Source organism: Sparus aurata, chromosome 5 (genome assembly GCF_900880675.1).
Source record: "Sparus aurata chromosome 5, fSpaAur1.1, whole genome shotgun sequence".
In the NCBI taxonomy this organism is placed as follows: Eukaryota; Metazoa; Chordata; class Actinopteri; order Spariformes; family Sparidae; genus Sparus; species Sparus aurata.
The window spans coordinates 5,233,396-5,261,032 of NC_044191.1; the positions used below are offsets into that span (position 1 = coordinate 5,233,396).

The following is a 27,637-nucleotide window of genomic DNA, read 5'->3' on the forward strand; positions in this document are numbered from 1 at the left end:
CCAGAAGGAAATATATGTTTCTCACTGACCCAAAAGAATAATAATAAAAGGGTGCGCGCCTTGTTTCAAAAAGATATTGTTGTTACCCCTAATATTACTGTTTATTGGAATCGTTTCACAGATAATATTGATTGGAAAAAAACTTGGATGCTTCCTAACAAGTTTTTAATCTCAAATAAGGTTAAGGAGGTTTCATATAAAATCATACATAAATATTATCCTGCTAATCATTACATGCAAAAATTTAAAAAGGACATAAATATTAACTGCTCTTTCTGCAATTTACATCCAGAAACAGTTGTTCATTTGTTCTGGCTTTGCTCTCACACAAAAAAAACTGTGGGCAGACCTTAGCAAATTTATTATTGACTCTTTCTCCATTGATTTTATTTTACTTTGGGAAAATGTTGTTTTTGGTTTCCATTATTACCCAAAGAAAGAAGGGAAATGTTACTTTTTAATAAATTTGTTTTTATTTCTTGCAAAATTTCATATTCATAAAAGTAAATTTTCTAAGAAAACTCCTTGCTTTTATGTTTTTCAAAAAGAAATGGAACTTTATTTTAAACTAATCACCAAATCAACAAATGGAAAGGCTATTAAAACCATAGACTTTTGTAATATGTACAACCTTGTTGTATAATGATCATTATGTACCCCTGGCACATGTTCCTTATGTTCTTTGTATACTATTCCTGTGTACTATCTGTTCTTTTAAATAAAGATTTATATAAAAAAAAAATTAAAAAAAATAAATAAAAGTAAAACGGAGAGAAGAAGAAGATGACGACGACAATGAAGAACAACAGTAACAACCCACAACAAGAAAAACTAATGAAGTGTAAGTAGTTATGACATACATATATTGTTCTTCAGTGTCGTTGTCGTCGTCGTCATCTCTTCTTCTCTCCGTTTTAAAGCCGGGGTCATTTAGCGCGCTAGCTATCTTAGCGCAAACGAGAAAGAGCTGCAGAGAGACCGCAAAGCTGAGAGTCAGCGCAAAAGTCTGAGCGGAGAGAAACCAGCAGAGGGAACCGTGAACAAAATAATGCATTATTAGAAGAGTAAAAGACCAATATTTTACACTATTTGACAAATTATTTGATTGCAGTTCTAAGTTTTATTTTTGAAATGAGTTTTATGTTCTCTCAAATTCCTGTTTTTGTTTGACATTTAAGAAGTTTTGTTTGTTTCTTTTGGCACAAATCTAATTCCATAGTAGTTACTTTAAAGTGGAGTACTTCAGTTACTAACTCAGTTGCTTTTTGGGAGAAGTAACTAGTAACTATAACTAATTACTTTTTAAAAGTAACATGCCCAACACTGTATATAAGACATGGATCAAGAAACATGGAGTTGGATGCAGTTCAGTGCATGTGCACAAGGAAATACTTAAAGCTAGGGTCTGTAATGTTGTTCAGAAAAACATTTTGTTATACTGGGTGAAATGATCCTGCTCTCCTGAGAGTAGTCAATACATTATGTATTCAGAAAAAGGAACGAAAATATCGGACCTCTGTGGCAGCTGTAGGACTGAGAAAAAGCTGACCAATCAGGTCAGATGTCTTCATGTCTCGTTCTGTCCCTCCCTCCTCCGCGCGTGCACACGTTACATTTCACTGTTGCCGGAAATATTCAGCACACTCCTTCTGCAGAAATACAGAGCTGCAGGAGAAGACGTTCATTTGGTTACAATGGCAGAGAGAATGCAGCCAGCGTTACTTTTAACAGCTCACCCCACTAAAAAGGCAAGGAAAAGAAAGCCTGAGGCAGAAAAGGCTGCAACGAAAAAGGCTCTGGATAAAGAAAGAAGTCGGACCGAGTCAACATCGGTGTGGCATTTGATAGGTGGAGACAACTGGGGCATGTGAATGGCTTGAAAAGTGATGCAGAGGTTGCACTAGCCGTTTTCAGATAGAAAAGACGGCATATTTGCTCCAAGGTAAGGGCAGCAATGTGCTGGCCTGTCTTTCTAAAACCGAGGCGTAATATTCCTCCTTTTCCAAAAGTCGCCTCTGAGGTAGGCGTAAACATGTGACGGGACGTGAAACTCAAAGTTCGGCTGTGAACAGAGACAACACATTTGTCTTCAAAATAAGAGCTTTACATTGCACCCCGTTGGAGTTTAGAACTGGGTTCTTAGCGGGGGGCTTTTAATTTGAAAGTAGCGACCGGTCTTAGCTTGCGGACACAACAAAAAGCTAACACAACCAAACAGCTACAGAGTCCAAGGAGACGCTCGCATCTCCTGGATCTCAACGGCTGTCCAGTTGTTCATCTTGATGTCCGCGGATGAAATGATGGACTGACTGCTGTGATCAGCTGTTTCTTGGTTTTAAAACTCCCCGGCTGTGCAAGTGCAGGTCATTGACACCTCCTCCCACCTCACGCAGAGGCCGGCACATTGCCGCCTCGTCTTTAGATAGTAGGCGAGGCGGAAATAAGTGTACCCTCCGAGGCGGAAAATCGGTGGACCAAAACAGACCCCCAATTTGCCGGCCTCTGTCTAAAACCGCGGACCGAGCCGCCAAAAGGAAGGGCAAATTGGCGGCTTGGTGCTCTGTCTAAAAACGGCTTCTCTTTCTGTTGGACAGGTAATTATTTGTTTTGTTTCAGGGGGATTTGTTATTTTCATGAAATATGTGAGGTTTGCCAACTTGGCTACGTTTGTAGCTCGTATTAGCCCAATGCTAACGTTAGCTTTTTTGTGTGTTGTTTTTAGCCATGAGAATGGCTAATGAGTCTGCCCAATTTCCACTGGATAGGGGTCCGCTGCATTGCGACTCCGATCCCGTTTTGCTCCACCTTCCGGCAATCCCCACCGGTTGAGATTTGAGTCTGCAACGGCGCAGTACGGTAGACAGCTGACCTCACGATGTGTGCTGGTGTCAACACGGAGTGTCAGTTGGTGACTCTGATTAATAATTAACTTAATAACTGCAACCAAAATGGCCACAACAGCTGTAATGGTTGAAGGGTATTGGAGTTCTTGACAGTGTAATGGTCGGCAACAGTCACTCTTGTACAATATTACAGAGGCAGAAAGAAGGTACCAAAACCTTTTATTTAACACAAAGATGAAAACACACAATCTAACTCAGTAGCTCAGTGGGTAGAGCTGGTAGACTAGTGATTGGAAGGTCGCTGGTTCGAATCCTGGCTCCCCTGGAACTGAACTACATGTCAAAGTATCCTTGAGCAAGATACTGAACCCCCAAAAATGCTTGTGATGTGCAGTTGGCACCTGTGTGGCAGCCACTGCCATCAGTAAGGGTCCTGCGATGAGCTGGCGACTCATTCAGGGTGTACCCTGGCCTTCGCCCACAGTAACCGGATTTGGCCCCCGCTGAAAAAGGGGGGATAAAACATCAACAACATAAAACATCTCCGCAACCCTCACGGAAAAAAGCGGAATAGAAAACGGAACGGAGTTTATCACCACATTGTTTGCTTGTGTTGAATAAATCATTCCAGTTGGACTGGAATTATTTATTGTGTTTACTGGTGAACCGAGTGAACCCAGAGCAAATGAAACTGCAGCATTTTATACAGTTAGAACAAGGAACACAAATGCCAGGTTCAAACAATAGGTAAACAAAAGGCATGGAGAGTGTGAAAAGCAGGTGGTGGGGAGGTATGGGGGCACACATTTAACATAGTGATCAAACCAGGTCTAGACGTTCTTTGATTAACTGGTGTTATGCAAATGTGTATCTGCAGGGTTTAGGAGACAAACAGGAATCAACATTTACGTCTGGAGATCAGAGGGGTTTTCCTAGACGTCACTCCAAATGTGTATTTTCTTCCTCACTTGACACCAACTCGACAGCCAGCGGTTAAGTGATGACATGCAGCTAAACATGTCATCACTGATAAGATTTGGTAGGGGCCCATTGAAAACAATGGAGTCCAATATTGTTTCTGCAAATCTACAGATCAATTCAACATAATTTAGTGACATCTATCATATACTTAGCCAACAGTTTCATTTTGATTCACTGTAGCCTGCTCTGACTTTTCCCATTGATCAGAAGTATTCTGTGTTTTCTGCAAATTTTTGCTCATTATAATGAATGTCAGGATAAAAAAAAAATTAAAGCTGCAAGCAGCGATGTACAGTCCCTCGCAGTCCACATGCGTCAGGGCATTCTGCTGTAGGGGCTTGTTCATGCATCACCTTCCATTGTGGAAGTTGTTCCTTTATAATTTGGTGGCCTGCATGTCCTGCCGGTATTAGACAATGTACACTGAAGTCAGAAGAACTCTCTGCAATCTACATAAAGAACAAATAATGAGAGGACTACACTGTGTGACCCTACAAACTGTTAAACAGAGGTTTGTATCCAATATCAAGGAAGCACTGCCCTCTGGTGGAGAAAGCCTGTCCAATCAAAAGGGAACGCAGTAAAGCTGTTCTTTTGTGATTAACCAATAAAAGCGCCAACTATTGGCTGATTTTCACCAAATTTTGCACAAAACCTCATCGGGCCATGGAACACAAGTATAACATTTTTGGTGGTAATGGGACTGTAGTTGGTCAAGATATGCAAGACTGTCTGTTTTGACCACAATGTGTAGGCATTTGTTGTTTTATATTTTGGGCGTTTTTTGGACTATCACAATTCTTTTGATGACGTTTTGTCATGAGGGTCAACAGATGCTTCATGCAAAGTTTGGTGCAAATCGGTCAAATTGCCTGGGAGTAGTTAAAAAAAGTAGGTATTTAATTTTTTGTGATTTTGCAAATGGAAATGTACCGTGGGTGTGGGTGTGGCCTACAGCACACAATTTAGCTGAATTTAAGGAACACGTAGATATAAGATTTAACAATGTGCGACATATTATGTGAGAGTTATTTGGCAAAAACACTTTTGTGCTGATAATAGCACCACCTGCTGGTCAGTTAGGGTGTGTGAGTTACAGGGGTCAGTCTATACCAGAGTCCTGCACGGGTCTTATTTTGCAAACCCGCACCCGCCCGGAACCGTCGTACTTAAAACCGCATCCGACCCGTTTCCCGACAGTAGCACAAATTACATTCCACACCCGAGCCGACCCGCTATAAATTGATACCGACGCCCGACCCGCACCCGAAGCAAAATTAGACTGATGCAATTTTTAAAAATGAAAGTAAGCCAGCGTGGGGAATGGGAGTTCTGGGAGGGCGCAAGCACGCATGAATGAGCTCATATGAAATATACCGTATTGACCCGAATATAGGACGACCCTGATTATAAGACGACCCCTCTTTTCAAGACTTCAGAAAAAGACTCTGATAACCAAAATTAGTTTCTCAATAACAAACTCACATACCCTCTTGTCAGTCTCTTGGAAGCGGCCGCTTAGAGGACCACGATAAGCTTTTCTCTTACTGTTAGCGTTTTCAGACGATCTTTTTGGACCCGCCATCTTCGGACGTTACACTCCGTAACTCCATATTTCTTGGCTGGCTGACAGTTGTTTGGCGCCTCCGCTGCACTGATCTCCATTATCTTAAAATCAGCATCATAGCTCCGCCTCAGATGTCTGTTAACTTGCCACACTTGATCCATTTTGCTCCGTAAAATCACCGCGTCTCTCCATTTTTCATCTCCTGTCACTTCTTCTCCGCTGTGATTGACAGATAACCCGAGCCACAGTGTCAGTGACGTCTCTACAATAACCTGGCGCCCTCTGCTGTTGCGGTCGTGTAGCGACCCAGACAACTATCAGCATGTGTCAACGGTTAGACCCCGATTATAAGACGACCCCACTTTTTCCACATAATTTTCATAGAAAAAAACCTCGTCCTATATTCGAGTCAATATGGTACATGCTTATCATTTTGAAATGCAGGCATATTTTTGTAGATGTGTCGCTAATGATTATTTTATTTTTTTTGCACCTGATGCCATGAAAATGACAATCGCCGAACCCGACCCGCGCTCTCTAGGCATCCGACCTGATCTGCACCCGTGTCCGACACAGGACATTATTTTTCACCCGTTTCATCCAAATTGTGGGGGTACCCGAACCCGTGCAGGACTCTGGTCTATACTGCCCCTATGAATTTCATTGGCTCAGTGCCAAATATTCAATGAGACTGCCACCAGAGCATCACCTGGTGGCAGATCGGTAAAACATTCAATGAATATCCTGAGGAGGGCATTGACAATAAGTGTACCAAATTTCGTGTTAGTCCGAGCAACCTATGTGGAGATCCCAAAATGAACTGATAAGAGTTGAATTTGGTTTAAATTGTTGGAAAAGTGGCAAAGCAAAACAATATACAATGGATACTTTGACATTGACCAGGGGAATCAAACCAGCAACCTTCCAATATCAAGATGCTAGCTCTACCCCCAGAGCCACAGCCACCTTCATTCAAAATGCCAGAAGGTCAATTTTGATACTAATGTTCTAATATTCTTTGATACATTTTAAGATTTATTTAATTTTTAAGTATTTTAGTATTTTAATCATTCTCACGATAACGTCACAGACCTGTGAGGTCCCTTGTTTTTCAAATGATTATTTTATTTATTAGGGCTCGAGCAGATCTCAACCTGCAAGGTCCCTATTGTTTTTCAAAGGATTATTAGGGCCCGAGCAGGGAACCTGCAAGGTCCCTATTGTTTTTCAAATTATTATTATTAGGGACTGAGCAAGCAACGACCTGCGAGGTCCATTTTCAAAAATGGCGAGAGTTTAGGAGGCGTTTTTCCATTCATTCTTATGGGGACGTTTTCAACTTTGGCTCTTTTACTGATCCAGCATATGTGCAGCCACAGAAACTGTTCACCTTTTTAAGGACAACGACTGCATTTTCATCCATGAATTGAATTTTCTTTTTACGTAAACATTTGTTTAAGTTTGGCACAAATGACACAAAATGGGAAGTTAAAAAGGGCTGCAGTGGATTGTTCTTTAATGTAGGTTCATTCAGGTTTGTTTTTCTTTTTATTTCAAATGCTACCAGCTGGTAGCTCACCTCTAGCTTTTTCAGCCCTCTTACTTTTCAGCTTTTCTGGCTTTTCAGCTTCTTCATACATTCAGCTTTATGTTCAGCTGGAGAAACTGTTCAGCTATCAAACTGTTCTGAACATGCATACATTATTTCATTCCAGTGGGAGCAAGTCACCAAATTATAAATGGAACGACTTCCTCAACGGAAGGTGTTGCATGAACAAGCCCCGACGTCAGCATGCCACAACAGCAGGACACCCCGATGGCAGCAGGACACCCCGATGGCAGCATGCCCCGACGCACGTGGACTGCGAGGGCCCGTTCATCGCTGCTTGCAGCTTTAAGTGTACAATTGTTTTTGTTTTAGTTCATTTTTTATTAACTTACATTTTTTGGCTGATGGTGCTTTTTAAACTCAAATGACAAGTCAGTAATCAGAAGCAGTGGTAAAAATACCTCTTTTAAGCTAGGTCAGTAAAGTGAGGCGTTTTCTTGAGCCTTTTTTATTCCACAAGCACCTTTTAGTTGTAAAAGATATGAGCAAAGCAAAACCTGAAATCAAAAGTCTGCTTGATATTTCATGGTTCATCATTTGTGTCTAAAAATGCTGAAGTCAGACAGCATAGTAGTTGCCACACACTAGCCCTATTGACACTGGCGTTTGGATGCGGCGCTGGCTTTCTGTGTGAATTACACAGCGGTTCGTTTTTAAGGCGGAGATGCTTCACTCTGTGTGAATCACCATCGGCGGAGTATTAGCGAACCACCGCTGCGGAGATAATGCATCTTCTCCTGTGTGAAAGGGGTTACTCAATCATCAAAGAAATACAGAGACAGCTTTCTCACAATCATTACACTCTACATCAGGGATGGGCAACTTCAATAATAGAGAGGGGCACAAAAATGTTATTCTCACTACTAGAGGGCCAGATTGTAGTCACACACTTTCACCAGTAGGATACTGTAACCCCATCATTCAATAAGCCAATTTAACACAGAGACAAAACATTCACATTCCTGAGTGATACACAATTATTTCGTGCAAATGCATCTCAAAAATCATCATTCAATAAAAATAACACAGGCACAAAGTGCAACAATAATAACAAAAAACAGTATTCATTTCACATTTGTGAAGGAGCAATGGGAGATTTTGAGCACTGAAAAATATATTTTGCTAGCATATAAATTATATTTTGAAGAGATTTTTTCCCCAGGCAAAACACAATTTCATTTCATAAATTCTGTGCTCAATAAATGTATTTGCATGTTTGCTTTAATGCATTTTAAGGTGCAATAATAACCTCTGCGCTCTCTCTAGACCGCTCACTCTTGCTCTCAATCTCTCCCTTATGTGCGCTCAACTTTGCCTGCACATTGGCTCAAGCTAGCACTGCGTTAAAAAACAACTAATCTCAATTTAGCGTCTGATCTCCAAGTCTCCCACTGGGTTGACTTTGTGGCACATTTATATCGCTGCACCAACTTGTGCGAGTATTCTCCATCACTGCTGCTCTCTGTCCTCTGCTGCAGCGGCGCAGTTACACGCGTCTCCGAGTGACACCTCCATCCCGGACACGTTCAAGTCCAGAAGGCTCCACAGGTGTTTGAAATAGTAAATAGCCGCCTGCAGTGTCTCCAGCTTGCTGAGTCGTTTGTCTTCCAGCTCCGGCAGATGCTTTCTGAGCCACACGTGGCCTTCATTTACGCAGCGCACTCGGTGCCACTCCTTTTGCAGATGAATGCAGGCTCGAAGGAGTAATCACACACGCCGAGGAGTCTGTGAAAGGGGAAATAGGAGAATCGTGTGTAAGGTAATCTCTGGCCGTGCACAGGGTTAAAGTATGGGGTGTTCAGATGGAAAGGCAGTCCAAGTCGGAGCGCATCCTTGTAGTGCGCTCCCGTGTTTTCCATGGAGAGGCCATGGAGAGCACGCGTGGACATATGAAACAGGCTCCATTAACGCCTATTTATTAACTAAAAAGGATAGAACATGTTTGTTTGTTGTGTTTTTGGGGCTGGAGGTATGGGGGGTGTGATCTGGGGCGGAGCAGTAGCCCTGTCTCTCTCATCAAGATACAAATTGTTAACATAATGTTCCCTCCGTTGACACTGTGAATTATTGATAATTGGAAATTGACTCGCGGGCCGCATTGAGAGAGGACGTGGGCTGCGTGCGGCCCACGGGCCACCAGTTGCCCATCCCTGCTCTACATCCTCTTTGTGAGTCCTAAACAGAATACAGGCTGAATTCATAGTAAATATTAGAGCCATTTAGAGACAACTGAAACTGTGTGGTGAGTTACATTTTGCGTCTTTGGTTTGCTAAGATAAGCAACTGTTTTTATTACAGTGTGCGTAATTAGAACCAATTGTAGCTGTAGCCTGCCCTGGCATCTGATCTGTTAAAATTAATTAAATCAATTTAAGTTATATATCCCAAAATCCAAATCTTATTGCCTCAATGGGGTTTAAATTCTGTACAGTGAACAACATCCTCTGTCCTTAAACCCTTGTTTCAAGTGAGGAAAAACTTTCCTTGTTGATGGAAAAAAATACTTTAAACAGGGGAAAAAAAGAAAATATAAGTATCCACAGGATGAGCCATTGGAGGGATCCCAGTCATGCAATAGATAGAGTTTACAAGTTGCATTGACAGAATATCTTATACAAATTATAATATCTGCTGCTTCACCCGCACCTGTGAGTCAATGTCCATTGATTCCTCCTGCTAGCTTCACCCTCTCCTTTTTCCAACAATCTAACTCTGTCCCTGATCAATGTTCCAAGCCCTGCTATGAGCTCTGGAGCTCCTTCTGCTGCTGTGGATAAAACCTATGCAGCTTGGACTGACTTGTTTGTCTCCTGCTGAACGTCAACATTTACTTAATAGACTCCACTGTGGTCAATCTGGACACTACCTCCCCTCATGCCCCTCAGTATGAATTGACACACTGGTGCTGCTTTACACTGGAGCTACTTGGTTCTGTGTGAACAAACAAATGGGAAGAATTGGCATGCCTTTTCTGCAGAGGTCATGCAGAGTCTCTGTGTGAAAAGGGCTACTGATTGGGCCACAGCTACCATCTCCAGCTGGAGTGATTTTTGCCATTTGCATTGCCTTCACTCAGCCATCCCTGCCAGCAATTCCCATGCTTTTACCCCTCAAGCACAACCTGATTTATTTTTAGTGCCTCCAGTATATTATGACCTGGCCAGGATTTTTGGTAAAGAAATAGCTTTGTCGCTACCACCCCACTGGCCCTATGACTGCACCATAAACCTCATGCTCAATTCCCAACCAACAGACTCTATAACCTGTCCCGCCCTTAGAGAGAAACTATGGAAAAACATATCTGCTGATTTAATCCATCCTTCTTTCCCTCCTCGCGGGGCTGGGTTCTTTTTTGTGGACAAGAAGGACAAGACACCACGCCCTTGCATCGATCACTGTGGACTAATCAGTATCACCATCAATAACAAGTATCCTCTACCTCTGATCAATCCTTCATTTGAATCCCTTTGTAATGCTAAAATCTCCACCAAACTGGACCTCCGCAACGCCTACCACCTTGTCCACATCAGAGAAGGGGAAATTGGAAAGCAGCCTTCAACATTCCACTTGGTCACTTTGAGTACTTTGTTTTGCAGTCTCCGGAGGCTTCTGGAAAACAAGTTGGTTGTGAAACCCGAAAAATTTGAGTTCGTAGCTTCAGCGGTCAACTTGCTGAGTTATGTGATCACGCAGGGTCAGCTCAAACAAGCCCCCTCAAAGATCCAGGCAGTGGCTGAGTGGGCGGTTCCAACTTCCCGTAAGCAACTACAATGCTTCCTGGGCTTCGCAAGCTTTTACAAAATGTTCATCCAAGACTACAGCAAGGTTGCAGCACCCCTAACCCATCTGACTTCCACCAGTTCTCCCTTCATTTGGACTTCGGAGGCTGAAACAGCCTTTTGCAAGCTGAAACAACTGTTTACCAATACACCTGTACTCAAGCATCCTGACCCTTCTCGACTGTTTGTGGGGGAGGTAGACACCTTTGGCTCATGTGTGGGGGCTGTCCTCTCCCAACGCAACCCCGACTCTCAGAACCACAAGAACCTATCCTATCCCTCTGCTAAATGCAAAGCAAGCCTACTGATGCTTTTTTCTCAGCTTTAACTTCACCCTCTCCTATCGCCGAGGATCCCGCAATGACGCCCTCTCTTGCCTATACTCCCCGGATTCTGTGTCTGCCAACCCCGAAATCATCCTGCCCCTTCCCTGCATTGTCAGTGCAGTCTCTTGGGAGATAGAGGCCATAGTTGGAGAGGCTCACTGCACTCAACTGGACCAAGGTACTGGTCCTTTATGAAATTGAGAAAATGATTAACCCCTCAAGATCCCAGCATTCTTGAAAGTTCATCCCGCTTTCCACATTTCATTGCTGAAGCCAGTGTTGTCCAGTGACCTCAGCTCCAGCTCCACAACCACTCTGCCGCCCAGCTCCACAACCTGCCTGAGCCTTTCTCTGGAACCCATTCACCTGAGCTACCTGAAAAATTCCTTTAAACCTTTCCCCTGTCTTGGTGTCCACTTTTGTCCAAAATACAAACGCCTACAAATTGTAACATATTCTGCACCGCAACCATCGGTTACTATCAAAAATAAGTAAAGGTACAAAACAAGGATGCCCTTTATCACCTTAATTATTTTCATTAGCAAATGCATTAGATCCAGATCTTCACTAACCAGTATCCAGGTAAAGAAAAAAGTACATCAGATTTATTTGTATGCAGATGGTATCCTCCTTTTAATGAATAATCCCATGTCCTCAGTGCCAGCTATTATCCAGATGATCAATGAGTTTGGGGTGTTTTCTGGATAAAAGGTTAATTACGGGAAATCACTGGCTCTACTGCTAGGGAATTTGAGTTGTTCCGATTTATCAACATATATTCCTTTTCAATTGTTTCCTAATGGGATCAGGTTTTTATGTTTCTAGTAATCTCCATGATGTGGTAAAAAAAATATTTGGACCAAGTGGTAAATGATATTAGAAATGATTGTCAAAGATGGAGCCTTTTGTCTATGTAATTTCTTGAAGATTTTGATATTATAAAGATGAATGTTTTACCACGGATATAATAGCCCTATCTCAAGCATCTACTACTCAGATGCACTTGTCATTGCTAAAGCAGAAGCAGAAGAAAATTCTAGAACATCAGTCCAAGTTTGGTGGCACCTTTGGTGAAGGATGTATTAAAGATGCAATACCTCCAAGTCTCCTTCAGGTCATTAGCATGGTTGAACATGGAGCAGACATAAAGTCACAGTTACGGTTTGGCTCATCAAAGTCAGACCTGGCTATTGCCCAGCTCCTGCAGTACAACTGCTTTGCAAAAGAGAAGGAAGGAGCAACTGTACATCGGCACTCTAAGGATCGGGAAACTCCTTTTCCCGTGTACATGGGCATGGCTGTCTATGTCAAAACCAGGAAGAGAACCCTGGTGGAAATACTTCATGACCATGGCATGAGCATTTCCTATAACAGGGTGCTGGATATATCAGCCCAACTCGGAGATGCCACTGTCACCAAATATGTGGAAGAGGGTGTGGTCTGTCCACCTGCCTTGAGAAAGGGGTTGTTTACCACAGCATTTCAGTATTTCAGCATCCTGCCAAAAACAACTATGGGGAACTGCGTCAGCCAGTACAATTTGGGCCAGAGAGGGTAAAATCTGTACCTGAGCTACCCGACTCCTTCACAAATATTCCTCCTGCCTCCACCAAGTGGTGCAATGCCAAATTCAGCCTCAGACCTACTTACACCACAACTGGCCCTGGAGTATGAGTGGCTAGAGAAGGTCTTGGTCACTGAGGAGGTAGGTGGGGGTATTGACCTCACATGGCCTCACACTTCTCAGGCAGACCAGCCAATCTATGCCTTGGCAAAACAGGTGCAGTGGCAGGGGCCAGATGAATATGTTGTCATGTTTGGGGGTCTTCATATTGAAATGGCTGCCCTTAGGTCTTTTGGTTCCTTGCGCAAGGACAGTGGCTGGACTGGTGCCCTAGTTGAAGCAGGCATTGCTTCTTCTGGCACAGCAGATTCCTTCCTCTCTGTCTCAAGTGTCACTAGGACACTGCATGCAGTCTTTTCATGATGCTGAAGACTGCCTACAACAGTTACTGCACAGAGCAAGAAAAACTCAATGAACACTCATTGGGCTTTGAGGAATGGTGTCAGAACAAAAGCCAAAAAAGTCCACAATTTCAGTTCTGGTATTTGGTGCTGTCAATGGAGCTGACTGTGTTCATGCTGATAAGATCGTTCCGTGAGGCCAACTTCAGCCTCTACTGCCAGACATTAAAGGAGCTGATGCCATACTTCTTTGCCAATAACAGCACCAATTATGCCCGATGGTTGCCTGTTCACCTGAGGGACATGCTGACTCTGGAAAGTAGGCACCCAGAAGTGGCTCATGAGTTCATGAAGGGCAACTTTGTGGTGCATAAGACCAAACATGAATTCTAAGCACTTGCTCTTGATCAAGCACATGAGCAGGCCAAAGCTTTAATCAAGGGTGATGGTGGAGCCATTGGGCTCACTTAAAATCCATCAGCCCTGAGGAGATGGATGTTGTCTGGTCCTGAGATGAGTCATCTAGTGTCCCTATATGAAAGTGAGGCACAAATGAAAGAGGCCAATGATCACTCACTTCACCATGAGCAGACAGACAGGTTCGCAGACATTTTTTGACCGGGTCCTGAAACTCTCTCAGGTCCTACAAGACTTGGGGAAACCCTTTCCAGGAAGACAGCACAGAGCTGTTCACAATAGACTCCAAAGATGTTGCTCATCCCAGCTCTGCTGAGCTTGTTCACACCCACATGGATAAAGGCCAGAAAAAGTACCAAGACTTTGTGAAAGGCTTGGCAGAAAATCCAACCTCATTCTACGCGCCCATCAAGAAGAACAGGCTTGACTTCTTCTCTCAAGATAAGCCTACTACAGCGTCATCAAAACAGAAGCAGCTGAAAGAAGAATGTCAGCTGTTCTCCAAACTATTAATTTCTTGTCAGAGCAGGGAATGTGACCTGCAGGAATTCTTCCAGCACTAAAATCAGTCGTTCCCTGCATCTTTGAGTGAGGGTGGAAAACTTTACAGCTGTCAGAAGTCCCAACTCACATCCATACTAGAGAAACAAGTTCCACTTCCAGACCGAGAACCAGAGGCTGATGACATCATCATTGATGGTTCAGCCTTGGTCCATGCACTGCCACCCAAAAGGTCTAAGACTTTTGGAAATTATGCAACTCTTGACTTTTTGCCAAGTATTAGTGCCTATGCTGGTGCATACAAGACAACACATGTTGTGATGTTGCTTGTGTTTTTTTCTAGTGTTATAGCACCTCCCTTAAAGGCAGGAACACACCGGCCCAACCGTTGGACGTCTGAAGCGTTTGGAGAGGCTCGGACGAGGTCGGGAGCAAATATGTTTGGTGTGTTCAGCTGCGTCGGAAGCTTTTGGAGCCGCGCGGACGTTGTCGGATCCGACTGAGCATGCGAAGTCTGAGGAGGAGGGCCGTCGGACGTCTGAGCCATTGGATTCTCTGATTGGTTGTGTGCCAGCTGAATAGCCGTTCTGATTGGCGTTGTGCTAGCGAATCAGCGCGGTGTGTGGGAGGGACGGAATACTGTGTGCGCTTTGTTTTTCTATGCACTCCGTTTCGTCATTCCCCGTTTTCATGTTTTGCAGTACTGGCACAGACTAGTTGTTCTGTCCGTTCAGGACGAATTAATTCTTGTTCGTCTGGTAATGCCTCGCTGCATGTTTAGTATGCAGCTGTTTTTATCGGAAATAGTTAAGTTTCGTTTTGATCGAAAGTAAAGAGAGTTGCGTGCATAAGGTTCTCGTTTACAACTCACAACACAAGCGCCACCCGCTTATTGCATCTCGTGCAAGCGCAGAACGTACACGCTACTGTGGAGTAGGCAGCACGTCGAAGCGGTGTGTTCAATGCAACTTTTCTGCCGAACAGGTCAGACAAGAGGCAACGGAGTGGTCGGAGAGTGGTCGGATAAGGCAGTTGGACGTCTGGGCGGTGTGTGGGGGCCTTAAGAGAATGCAGCTTTTTCACAGCATTTTAGATGTTCGCATTTTCATTGGTTGTTTAGGTCACATGATTATGTCATAAGATCAGGTCACATGATTAATGGTGGAAAACTAGAGGACCGCATGGGTTAAAATGTTCTTTTTTTTTATCTGGTGTCATCCGCCTGTGTAGAGCTTGGAGCAGCTTTGTGTGTGAGTAGACTAATTGATATGTGATTATAAAAATAATTTCTGCTCATATTTTAATTGTATTGCATGATATTCATTTACATTATTTCACAGCTTATTTGTGTTGGTTTATTTACAGTTTCACACGATTAATAACAACTTGACATGAAACGCTGTATCTTCAATAAATGGAGTTCACCTTGACAACTCACGTCCTGCCTACTCATCATTGAAGCTACCTAGCCACAGCCTTCAGTCAAGTTAAAGTGTTTAGCTGTCTGGTTATGTGTGCCACGCTACGCGCTCAGGTGCCAGAACACATGTTGTCTTTGATGTGTATAATGCATCAAGTCTAAAGCAAGAAACCAGGTCCAAAAGAGGACAAGGTGGAAGACGCAAGGTGACAGAAAATAACCCCATTCCTTCAAACTGGCACAACTTCCTCTGACACAACAGCAACAAGTCAGAGCTGTTTGACTTCCTGGCAGACAAGATTACTGAGATGTCTGTGCCAACCTTGGTTATTGTGACCAAAGGAACCAAAGCGCTCAGCAATCACAAAGTGAGTCTGCTTGAACTAAACAACTGTTCTCACGAGGAGGCAGACAGCCGCATCTTTGTCCATGCCAGATACGCTGCATCAAAGGGGAGCAAATCTATCATGGTCAAAGCTAATGACACAAATGTCCTTGTAATTGGCCTAAGTATGTTCCCAATTCTGCAAGGCATAGGTCTGGAGAAGCTGTGGCTCGCATTTGGCCAAGGTCAGAGCCTTCGGTGGATAGGTATTCACAACCTGTACAACAATGTTGGTGCAGAGATGGCTAAAGGGCGTGCTATTCTTCCATGCATTTACAGGTTGTGATGTTGTCTCAGCCTTCAGAAACAAAGGAAAGAAAACAGCCTGGCAAACATGGAACATATTTTCTGAAGCCACCTCAGTCTTTTCTAAACTGAGCAAGTATCCAGCAACCATCAAGGATGCTGACATGAAGATTCTGGAGAGGTTTGTGGTACTCATGTATGACAGGTCAAGCACTCTAGACAGTGTAGATGAGGCCAGACTTGACCTATTTACCAGAAAACAGAGACCTTATGAAGCCATCCCTCCAACCAGAGCAGCTCTGCTACAACACACCAAACGCTCGACATATCAGGCAGGTGTATGGGCTCAGGCAATTCTGTGCCAGCCAGAAGCAGAGAGTCCTGCTGGGGTTGGGAAAAGGTTGGTGAGGAATGGAAAGTCTTCTGGACAGCCATCTCTCCCATTGCAAAGAGTTGTGAACAACTCACTAAATGTGGCTGCAAGTCTGCCTGCCATGGCAGATGCAAATGCTACAGACTTGGGCTGGCATGTACAGCTTTATGCAGCTGCAAATGAGAGGTGTAAGTAGCCTCTGGAATGGCCACTTGTGTTATTATTATTTTTTTATTATTTATTTTATTATTTATTATTTATTTATTTTTTGGTTTTTAATGTCAGTGTCAACATCATGACCACATATCATATAAAATTGGGCCAATTGGGTCTAAAATCGGTGCAATTGGCGGCCATCTTGAAAAATGGCGGCCATCTTGAAATTTTGCTTGGACACCCAAACTTTTTAAAAGAGTGGGTTATAGTGAGCACTTGTGCCAATTTTCATGTTTGTATCACAAACTGAAGTATTTTTTCACTTATCAGCTCCACTACATCTGTTCATCTTTTCTGCATCGCGCAAAGACACGCAGGTGGAACCAAAGATCTCAAATTTGGACTCATCAGACCGAAGCATTGATTTCCACTGGTCTATTGTCCATTCCTTGTGTTTCATGGTCCAAACAAATCTCTTTAGCTTGTTGCTTTTCCTTAGTAGTGTTTTGTTAGCAGCTGTTTGACCATAAAGGCCTGATTCACGCAGTTTCTTGAACAGTTGATGTAGAGATGTGTCTGCCACCAGAACTTTGTGTCACATTCATCTGGGCTCTTGCTAGTATAATTTATGATGTTTTGTTTTGTTGGTTTTGTTGGTTTATTTTCATGTGATTGTGTCCTTATGTTGTGTTGTCGTAATTGTAAAGAAGAAAATGAGAGAAAAAAGAAAATATAGAGGAAAAGTAATGTGCGTACCAAATAATCAGGATATCAGCAGGTTCATCATATCCTGGCTAATCTGTGCAACTTTCACATGGACAGCGAGGCGAAGTATTGGCGCATGATTCCCGTCTTGAAGGGGCAGTGTAAATGGGGGTTCTGTTACTGGTGATTCAACTGGGTCAATTTTCAAGAAGTGGTTAGTTAATGTTGCTTAAAATGAATTGATGCCTTGTTGGCTTGGTTCTTTTCTGGTGTGTATAAATTAAATATCTCAGAAAATGTTAATTATTTCTTCTGGTGAGTGTGTGGCTCCCACCACTCTATCTCTACCGCTGCTGTTCTCAGCAGCTGCAGCACAGAGGTAGCAGTTTAGGAACAAAAGGGTGGTCACTGGTGGGCGCTGGCAGGTGGAAAGAAAAGGCACAAATGGGTGTGTGTTCTGATTTTTGGGGATAGAAAAATAGGTCTATCTAACCTTCATAACTACTCACTGTGTCTATTAATAAATAGGGGAAGTACAATGGTTCTGAATGGAGGGAGCTCACATGCACCAACATGCACACATGGCCAGACAGGCTATCCAAAACAAAACACAGAGAAGATCAATAACAACTCACACAGAGGAAGTGTGACATCATTCTCTACTCAGGATGTCTGTACGTCATTATATCTTCACATAGCACATAGTTGTTTCCAGAGTATCTAGTAACACTGAATTTTATGAGTGATATTTAAATTATTTTGTTTAAAATGTATCTGAACAATGCCAACATGGACCTTTTTATGTTTATTATTTATGATAACAACTGTTGTTTTTAAAATATTTTGGGGAAGCAAAAAAGTGGTACAAAAAACAACTTTTTGATCTCTCATGACCTTTAATAGGTTAAAGAGGAGACTTTTATTAGTCATAAACATTTGTCATATTGTCTGTTGCAATTTCTGTGAGATTCATCCTTTTTTCTCACACAAATGACAATACTACTCACGTTAGCCGCTGCATCTCCTGCGCGTCGCCGTCATGACAGGCAAAACGTGTTGATCCCCGAGTGCGACCTGACAGGCAGGAGAGTAATGGTGAACCGCTCCTCAAGCGTGCCTGTCAGGTCACACTCAGGGAACGACACTTTTTGTCTGGCATGACGGCAACGCGCAGGAGATGCAACAGCTAACGTGAGTAGTTCAAAAACCTTCTTTTTCATAAACTCTGTGTACACAAACAATGTTCTCAATGCTCTTGTTCATGAGTAGAGACCCTAGTGATGCTACGAGCAAAGTTTCATGTTGTGTCGAGCCTTCTTAGTGTTCTAAAAATAGTGATTTTGATGCTAGCGAATCATGCCCCTAGCTCTCCCGTTCAAAATTAACGTGGCCAAAACCTAAACTACAGTAAATCCTAAAAGTGCCTCTTTCATCGTAATTATGCTTTTACACGAAGGTTTGACTCATATTCAATCCCAAATAAAGCCTTGGTTGCTTTTTGGTGAGAGTTTCGCTTTAAGTTATTGATTAAATAAATAGAAAAAACTGTAAATAAAATAAAACTCCAGAGTGGTGAACTGCCTACCTCACAGCCTGCCATTGGACAGTCTGAATAGAGTCAAGGCAATCTGGGGCAGCTCCCCCCACATACTTTCAATCCTTGCAGATGAAGTATACATTCGGGTATTTTGCTCATACACAAAAACTGCATACTATGCAGTTGAAACATGCTACATTCTGAATTTGACGTCAAAGTTAGTATGAATAGTATGTTAGTAGATTATTTTTTTTACAGACGCCAGGATGTTCACTGAAGATATCAGCAAGAACTGTGTAAAATGTAAATTCATTCTTCTTGACACACTGAAAAACAGCAATGTTCTGTCACCACCAGCTGCTCAAAACAGTCAAGTGGCATGCTTTACAAAAGAGATGTAAATGACATAATTTTTGTATACCATTTGTAGACACAAATACTTTATTTTATTAATACAATTGGTTTACACAGCATCAATGAGAGCAAAGACAGCATAAGAAATGTGAACATTCACAGCACAGACTTTTATCTACATTACCAAACTAACTGAAGGATAGATGACAGAAACTGTATACATTTACATGACATAAGACATGTATAAGCATAAACTAGTGTACTGCCCGTAGGAAGTATGTACTCCTATAGAAAAGTGGGAGGTTAAGTAGCGTTTTCATGGATGGCCAAATGAGGCTGTGTTTGAAGGTGGAATGTCAGGGATATAACTGGCCGTTTTTGACTACTTTTGATTTTACCATTATATTTCACCTTAAAAACTATTTACCTTGCCTTGTTTGGTGTCATTATTTTCAGCACAACTTCACATGTGTGACTGTACAGTTATTGTTTCATTTGACACACTAAATTAACATAATGGACCTAAAATCACAAAAAAAAAACATTCAATCAGAGTAGAAAAAAGTTAGATTTTTTTACTGTGAAAACCACAAATATGTTTACCGAACCATTCTTATTACTTATAATGCAAATATAAATTGTTGTTTGCTAAATTGGTGCATAAGTTTTTGAAATTTACAAAGTTATATATGTAACTATTTACATTTAAATGCAGGCAATGCCTCAGGCTCAGGCCTCCCTCAGCTCTCCTGCCTGCTTCACATTCAGCAGTCTCCTCATTGTTTTGACTCACAAAACAAAAAAAACGACTCGACTACACACTAAACACACTACACCAAACGTTGCATAACACACTGACTATCTAGTGATAGTCAACTATACTAGTGACTATCACCATCACTGCTGCTGTCGCACTGTCGCCGCCGTCCCTCCCACAACTTCTCCCTGTTCCTCAGCAACCAAGTCACATGTTTTGCCATATAATTTTGTGATTGGTTGGTGTGGTGCCTTTTTCCACCAATAGAAACATGTTTTTTTGCTTGCAAACACTTCCTGCTTGTGGAGACTTTCATGACAAAAGCCAGTTTTTATCGTTTCTTCCTGCACCAGACACAAAGCAAACGTGACGGCAATGTTCGCGTAAAAGCGTGATGGACATTATTTATCGTAAATCCGGTTTTGGACGCGCCAGCGTGTCCATCGACTCAGGAGGTGGGGCGTGGGGGTCGGCTAGCAGCTACACACGAACATCCACAGATTCCGATTCCAGTTTGTTGTCCCCGGTATCCGGATCTCCTCATACCGGAACAGACTCGGTCCGGACTCGTTCAGTCTCATAATCCACAACAGTCAGTTTAGATGCACAGAACAGAACCGAACCACCGGCAAAATCCTGGTCCAGCTCGCGCCACTGCAGGTATAAATCCGCTTGTTTCTTAAGGTGTGTCGTGGGGGGTGGGCTCTGCAGTGATTGGCTCTGGTGAGCGTGTGACTATGGTTGACAATGCTAGCGGAATTGGTAAATCATTTATGAAATCATTTATTAACAGTGTCATTGTAGTCCAAACAAATCCGATGTTGCACACCCTTAAACCACGCAGCAGCCATTTTGAAAATCTAAGGTCAGTCTGATCCTGATCTGCAGAGATATTTGAGGCACACATACACAGACACACAGACAGACAGAGATTTCTTGCTTTTAAAGAGAGATATGTGTGTTTAGAGACGAGGAAGACATTCTATAATTTTCTGTAATAGTAATTTTCTATCCAGAGGAGCCCATGATGGCAAGCTGCCTGCCCAGCCAGATCGCTCTCCCTATGTCAGCTGCTGGCTGTCGCACAGTAGTCATGGTTGCCCCGGACGCAGCAGCTCAGTCGGCGGCAGTTGCCCAGGCGACAGCCCTGGAGCAGCTTAGAGATCAGCTGGAGAGTGGTGAACCACCAGAGAAGAAGATGATGATGGTGGCAGAGGAACAGCAAAGGATCATGAAGCACACCCTGCAACATAACCTGCTGGCAATGGCCACCCAACTGCCCCTCAACATTAAACTCAACAACAGAGGTGAGACTCTCTCAGGTTTAAGTTAACATACAGTATTCTCTCTGGAGCCTTATCATATGTAATACTTCAATATTATTTTCCACCCCATGCCCTCTGAAATGAAATGGATAAAGTCTGTAAAAAATTATTTCCAAATCACTAAATACCACGAATAAACATGTCTGCCATATCTAAATTTTGGGAAACTTCTGCTTTTCGGGGGGTGGCTGTAGGTCAGTGGGTGGAGCAGGTCGGCTTGTGATTTGAAGGTCGCTGTTCAAATCCCGGCTCACCCGGGCTGAGCTGAGCTGCATATCAAAGTGTCCTTGAGCAAGATACTGAACCACAAATTGCTCCTGAGGGCGTTGCGATAAGCTGGCGACTTGTCCAGGGTGTACCCTGCCTTCGCCCAGAGACACCTGGAATTGGCTCCAGCAACAAAACCCTGCAACCCTTTGAAAAAGGGATAAAGCGGTTACAGATGATGACATGACATTCTGCCATCCCAAATACTGACTAGTTTACATAATGTGTAATGGGCTGCTGAAAAAAGTCTTCATTTAATAAGTAATGTTTAAGGGTGCCAGCTGTTTTTGTAAATTACTAAACCTTTTTTTAAAACGAAACTATATGTTTGTAAAGCTCCAAGTTATCTTTAACTTTCAATTTAGTTCAAAGTTATTTTGACAGATTACATTTAAATGTGGGGCGGCTGTAGCTCATCGGGTAGAGCAGGTCGGCTAGTGATCAGAAGGTCGCTGTCTCAAATCCCAGCTCTGGGCTGAGCTGAGATACATGTTGAAGTGTCCTTGAGCAAGATACTTAACCCCAAATTGCTCCTGATGTACGGTTGACAACTTGCATGGCAGCCACTGCCATCAGTGAAGGGCCCCGCGATGAGCTGGCAACTTGTCCAGGAAGCACCCTGCCCTCGCCCAGAGACAGCTGGGATTGGCTCAAGCAAAACCCCCCGCGACCCCATAAAAGGAATTAAGTGGTTACAGACAATGGATGGATGGATGGACATTTAAATGTGCATTTAATATAACACAGAGCATTTCTTGAAAAACTCAACATGTGTTGTCGCAGACAACACAACAGTGTCACTCTGCAGAGACAGCTAATGACCCTGCCAGAGAGGCTGTCTGAGACACAGCTGTGAAGCCCCCGACCCACTAATGTGCACATAGTTCAACATATAGCGTATAATTTGAAGCTCAGCTTCATGTTATGAAGAAGTTATATTGACCACAGGCTGAAATCACCTTGTCATGAATAAAAATGCCTTTATTTCTGTTTTTTGGCTTCAGCCTGCACATCCCATGACAAGCCATAAGTCACATATAACTTAATGATAGAGGCTAAAGGAAGAATAAGGAGCCTATCTGCTCAAGTGTGATATTTCTGTCCAAATCACTGCCTCTTGTATATTAGTGATAATAGTGGGTTTTGCACTTGATGTATGATGGAAAAACAAGTAACAATCTTTCTCAGATTAATTCCCACACTGGTCGTCTGGCTCTGTCCCTCACACATAAACACTACCATTTAAAGATTACATCCAAACACTATTATTTGTCTCAACCTAGATGCACTTAGACAGATAGATTTGTGTTTACAGAGATGATTTAATGTTACTGCAGCTCACTGAGATCACTGAGTGTTTTTATTAGTGCTTTTTCTTAAGAGCTTACTGGTATTTTAGAACCAGTCACATTTATTCAGCCAGGTTTCAGACTGTGTGCTGTATGCTTCATTTTATTGACCTGTACAAATGGCTGTAACATCTTTTGACAGTTCTTTCTCCCCAGAACTCTTTAATAAAGCTCTCCTTATCCTGTCACTCACGGAATTATCACCAATACTCCATCCAGGCGCTCTTCTGGCTTCTTCTGTTCCCTTTCTAAATGCTCATATTGAGTTTTTTCTCTCTCTCGTTCTCTGCCTCCTCTCTTGACAGATGATAGACAAGAGACCGCATTGAACCTGTCTACCAACGGCATTAGCAGCATCAACATGTCAATAGAAATAAATGGAGTTGTCTACACAGGTAAATAGAGGGGGCGTTTGGTGATGTAATTGCAGGCAGGAAATTCAATAAGTTTTAGCAGCACTCTGGTGCTTAGTCCTCTGCGCAATTTGATGTCTTTGCTATAAAATCTATCATAATAAAGTTGCAGTCCAATAGAGTTAAAAAAGTTAAATATCTCAAAAATTGGACCTGTGTATTTGAGGTCGATGGGGCTCATTGTCTTATGTGCATACCTAGGGTGTCTGGTGGTTTGTATGTAAAGGAAAAGAGCTTGTGTCTTGTGGTAATTACTGCCTCTCTGCTTTAACATAGGCCACTTATGTCAGTGTATAAGCCTGGTGGTCGTCACACCATATCTGAGCACGCTCCCTGAATGTTAAGCAGCTTGAGAGCTGACTTGATCCAGCTCATCCTTTCACCATTGACTGTGAAAATAGGGCAAAGAGCCACCATAACTTCAGTCGTAGGTTACTAAAGACTCAAAATGAAGGTGATGTAGCTTCAAAATGAAGCCCAACATCCTTTGTTTTGTTAACACTCACCAGAGACTCTTCTTTCAGTGCCTTAGTTATCCTCCAGTGTCTTTTCTTTTTACCATCTTTTCTCTTACCCAATTCTGGGCTCTCCTCAACTCCCAGTGTATTACTGAATATGACTGTCGACTGTTGTTTTATTATCTTTTGGTTTTTATTATCATCATGACCATATCCTACAGATATGGACATTTAAACCATAGTGAAAGCTGTGATGAATGTGAATCTGGCTAATCTCAAACTGCCTTAGCTATGGCTGTGGAATGGAATGTGTGTGCAAGTGATAATTTTTTACATAATTCTAACAATCAAAAAATATCCAAGCATATATAGTGGCTGGATTTGCATATCATAGAAGAGTGTAGTATCGGTTACTCTCCGAGAAGCCTTCTACCTTGAATATGTGAAGGTAGTGTGTTCAAATAACAGGGTACTACACTGTGGTTGATGAGGGAAATAATGTTTACCTAGAAGGTATTATGGATAATGTTGGGCAGTCGTATGATTTGTAATAAACATATTAAATTACATTTTGAAATACACCCTTGCATTGACCTCTAAGAGCTGATGCCAGTACCATGTGGAGTTTGAAGCTGACTTACACTTGATGTTTGTTCCTCAGGTGTCCTGTTTGCTCGGCAGTCAGCCATAGCAGTGATGACAGGACAGCGTGGGAGCCGAAGCAAAAGTCAGAATCAGGAAACGCCAAGTCCCAAACAGCCCCGGCCCTCCTGCTCCTCGTCCTCTTCCTCGTCTTCTTCCTCACTCCTGGGGCACCAAAAGTCCTCTCCCTGATTTCCCTGTCTCTCTTCACCTTGTTACATCCTATTCTTACCTAATCGGGGAGGAGATCCATTCTCTTCTCAAAGCCACAAAGCAGTTAGAGAAATGATCATCAGATAAACTTCCGTTTAAGGTGGCTTTCTCTACTTCAACTTGATCAGAATACTTGTAAGTCTAACAATGGTTTTGAAAGTAGCAAACTTGTAAAACAACAAAACAAACTAAATACTTAAACAAGAGATCTGCCTGCCCCTCTTATTGACTCTTCCCCTGCTCTGAATTACCAGTGTGTTTCCAGGACATTTACCAATGCATGTCAACATTGTCCTTCAAATCATCAGAGACTGTTAAATGTGGAACAATTCAATAGCATGGTTGCCCACCAACTTAAGGTGCCACCGGGATAAAAGACCTCCTATTGTGCACTACTTCAATCAAATAACATAAGATGGCTCAACGGTTAACCTTCAGCAAGAAATGACAGTTACTGATGATGTTGGAAGGCATCATCAACAGATCTCGGAAACTGCTTGCAGTTGATACCAAAGAAGAAAAATGTTGGTTTAACATGTACTGTACAGCATTACATTGGCCTTTAATGACAATGATCAAACCTGAAGATTATAGTTGGAATACAAACAGACAAAGCACATTGGACGTAGACAACTTATGACAAAATCTCTACCCTAATAAGGTAGACAGTAAGTTAAGAATACCCTATGACATATAGCCAGCAACAAGACCAAAGACAGTTATGTACTGTATGTAGTAACATTAAAGGTGAAAGTCAAGGGTTGTCATATGTGGAATTAGTTTACTGACACATGTCTTAAGCTCTAGATTTCTATCTTAAACATAGTCAGGTCACCATACAAAAAAATCAGCAGCTGATTTTTAACTTCTTATCTAGCTAACAACTCAGCAGGCCATGAGAACCAAGTCAATACGGTTAAAGTTAACATATGATTATATTCAATAGTAACAGTGTGTCTGAATTCCATGATACCAATGCTCTACATATGCAAGTTAGCAGGATCACATTAACCTATTAGGGTGTCTTGGAGCAAAATGCCTGTTTGCAACCCATTCCAATCCCCTACAAAGTTATTGCCACATACGTAACCTACGATCTTGGACACTGCTGTTACATTGTGTATTGCATTCTGGGATGTATAGCACACTCAAAATAACTCGCAAGGTGAGTTTATAATATGTATTTGGAGCATAGTTATTATATTATTATTAGCTATTGATATAGTCAGCTGACTCTCTTAAGGACAAAAAATGTGATGCATAGCATAGTGATTATGTCTGTTCAGTGTTTTTGGGACAGCCCCATTGTATATGTAAATATGCAAAGAGTTTTTGACAGCCCAGCATAAGGACTTCCTGGTCATGAGTATTACATGGCTTGGAAGTCTTTTACTAAGAAAGGCTACTGACACAATAACACAATTTAATCATGGAATAAATAAGCAAGTTAGCAAGCTTGTTAGTAAAGCTCAAAAATTATATTTCATGAGAAGAAAAGTACAAAATCATGTTCTCCCTGCCTTCCAGAGTGTACAGATTATTGGTGGCATTTGTGAGCATAATAAGACAAAAGCACAAAGCTGATGTTATGTCGTCTTAGGGAAGAAATGAATCAAGAATGTTCTCAAATGGCATTGTATTCTGAGAAAAATGGCTGTGATGACTAGAGCATGTGGCATTCATGGAGCAGGAGAACATGGGTATGTGACCAAAGGACAAGTAGTCTGTAGGAAAACAGTGACACAATAGTTTATATTGTGAATAGAATGTAGATTTACTTTTTAAGTCGTGCATTTTTGTCTAATAACTATATAAGATGATAAAATAATTTCTTTATTGTGATGGAAAATGGAAACCAGTTTGAAAAGAAAAACAAAAAACTTTTAAGCATTTGCTATTTATTATGTTTAATATTCTATCCTGCAAATATTGCATTCATCTCCATTTCATTTGCAAAGCCTTCGTGAATGCAGATAGTAGTAAAGTATGAATACAAAATATACCTCATACATTTTATTTATTTTTATTGTACAGCCAATGTTTACTTTAACTGCTCACTGGATTTTGTTGTACCAAAGGAAATATTTTCTTGACACACATCTACCTCATTTGTGTCAACAATCATAATTTAATCACAATATTAATTGCCAATGCGTTCATCCTATTTCATATGCATACATTTGTTTGAGCACAAAATTCCTGTAAGTCGAAGACAAAAACAAGAAATTATTCTAGAGAATTACACTATTCGTTTTACGTTGCATGTTGTGCTGGTGCAGCAAAACATCATTTTATGACATTCCTTAGGGACACATAAAAAACAAGTCCAATCTGCATGAAAAGATGAACATAGAGAGGAGGACACAGTGGCAGTGACATTGAAATCTTTCCCGTCAGCAGAGATGCCTTTGACTGAGGACCTTTGAGCTGAGACTCTACCGTCACACATTCGCACTTATCCTACCATCAAAATCAGAGCCCAAGATGAATTGATGAGCCTTTATTGATTTACAGCCCAACATTAAGAAAAGTAACAAAAATGTCAACAATATAGTTGAGGTCATTTTAAACAAGTTTTTCCATCATGAGTGTTGACAAGATAATTTTAACACTATATTTTACCAATGTACATAGTAAGTGGAACCACTTACTATGTATATTGGTCACACTTAACTGAGGATCATCATAAAAAAATTTTAATGTTGGGTGTTATGTATAAATAAACCCCCTGTGGTTTCTGGGCTCTGTTCCTTGAAAGTGATGGCGTGTAGTTTGATGATAAAAGAATTCTGCAGAGGTGAGACTGGGAGGAATGGTAAAGCAATCTTTATTAAAACAGATCTCAAGCCCTGCGTCCTAATCAGAAGCAGCCGCTTTCTGATATTCTCAAATCTATGGAAAAAGCAATGCCAAAATGCCTAGCCCTCTGCCCTATCAGAACTCCTATATCCTTCGATCTTAGGAATTCTACAAGTAGCCACCCCCTCTCTTCCTATGCGAGGGTTCTTTGAGTCCCTTTTCCAGTACACACCCACTTCTTCTAATTGGT

General features: G+C 42.0%; 1 protein-coding gene across 1 annotated transcript in view; it reads left to right on the forward strand.

The window, feature by feature from the left end:
* Nucleotides 1–25,405, forward strand: part of arid3c (AT rich interactive domain 3C (BRIGHT-like)) — a 202,034-nt gene extending 176,629 nt beyond the window's left edge. The window contains exons 6-8 of the mRNA XM_030415818.1: nt 20,938–21,228; nt 23,168–23,257; nt 24,395–25,405. Of these exons, the coding sequence (XP_030271678.1) occupies nt 20,938–21,228; nt 23,168–23,257; nt 24,395–24,567 (554 nt within the window). The 3' untranslated portion in view covers nt 24,568–25,405. The remainder of the gene's footprint in view (nt 1–20,937; nt 21,229–23,167; nt 23,258–24,394) is intronic.
* Nucleotides 25,406–27,637: the final 2,232 nt, after the last annotated feature.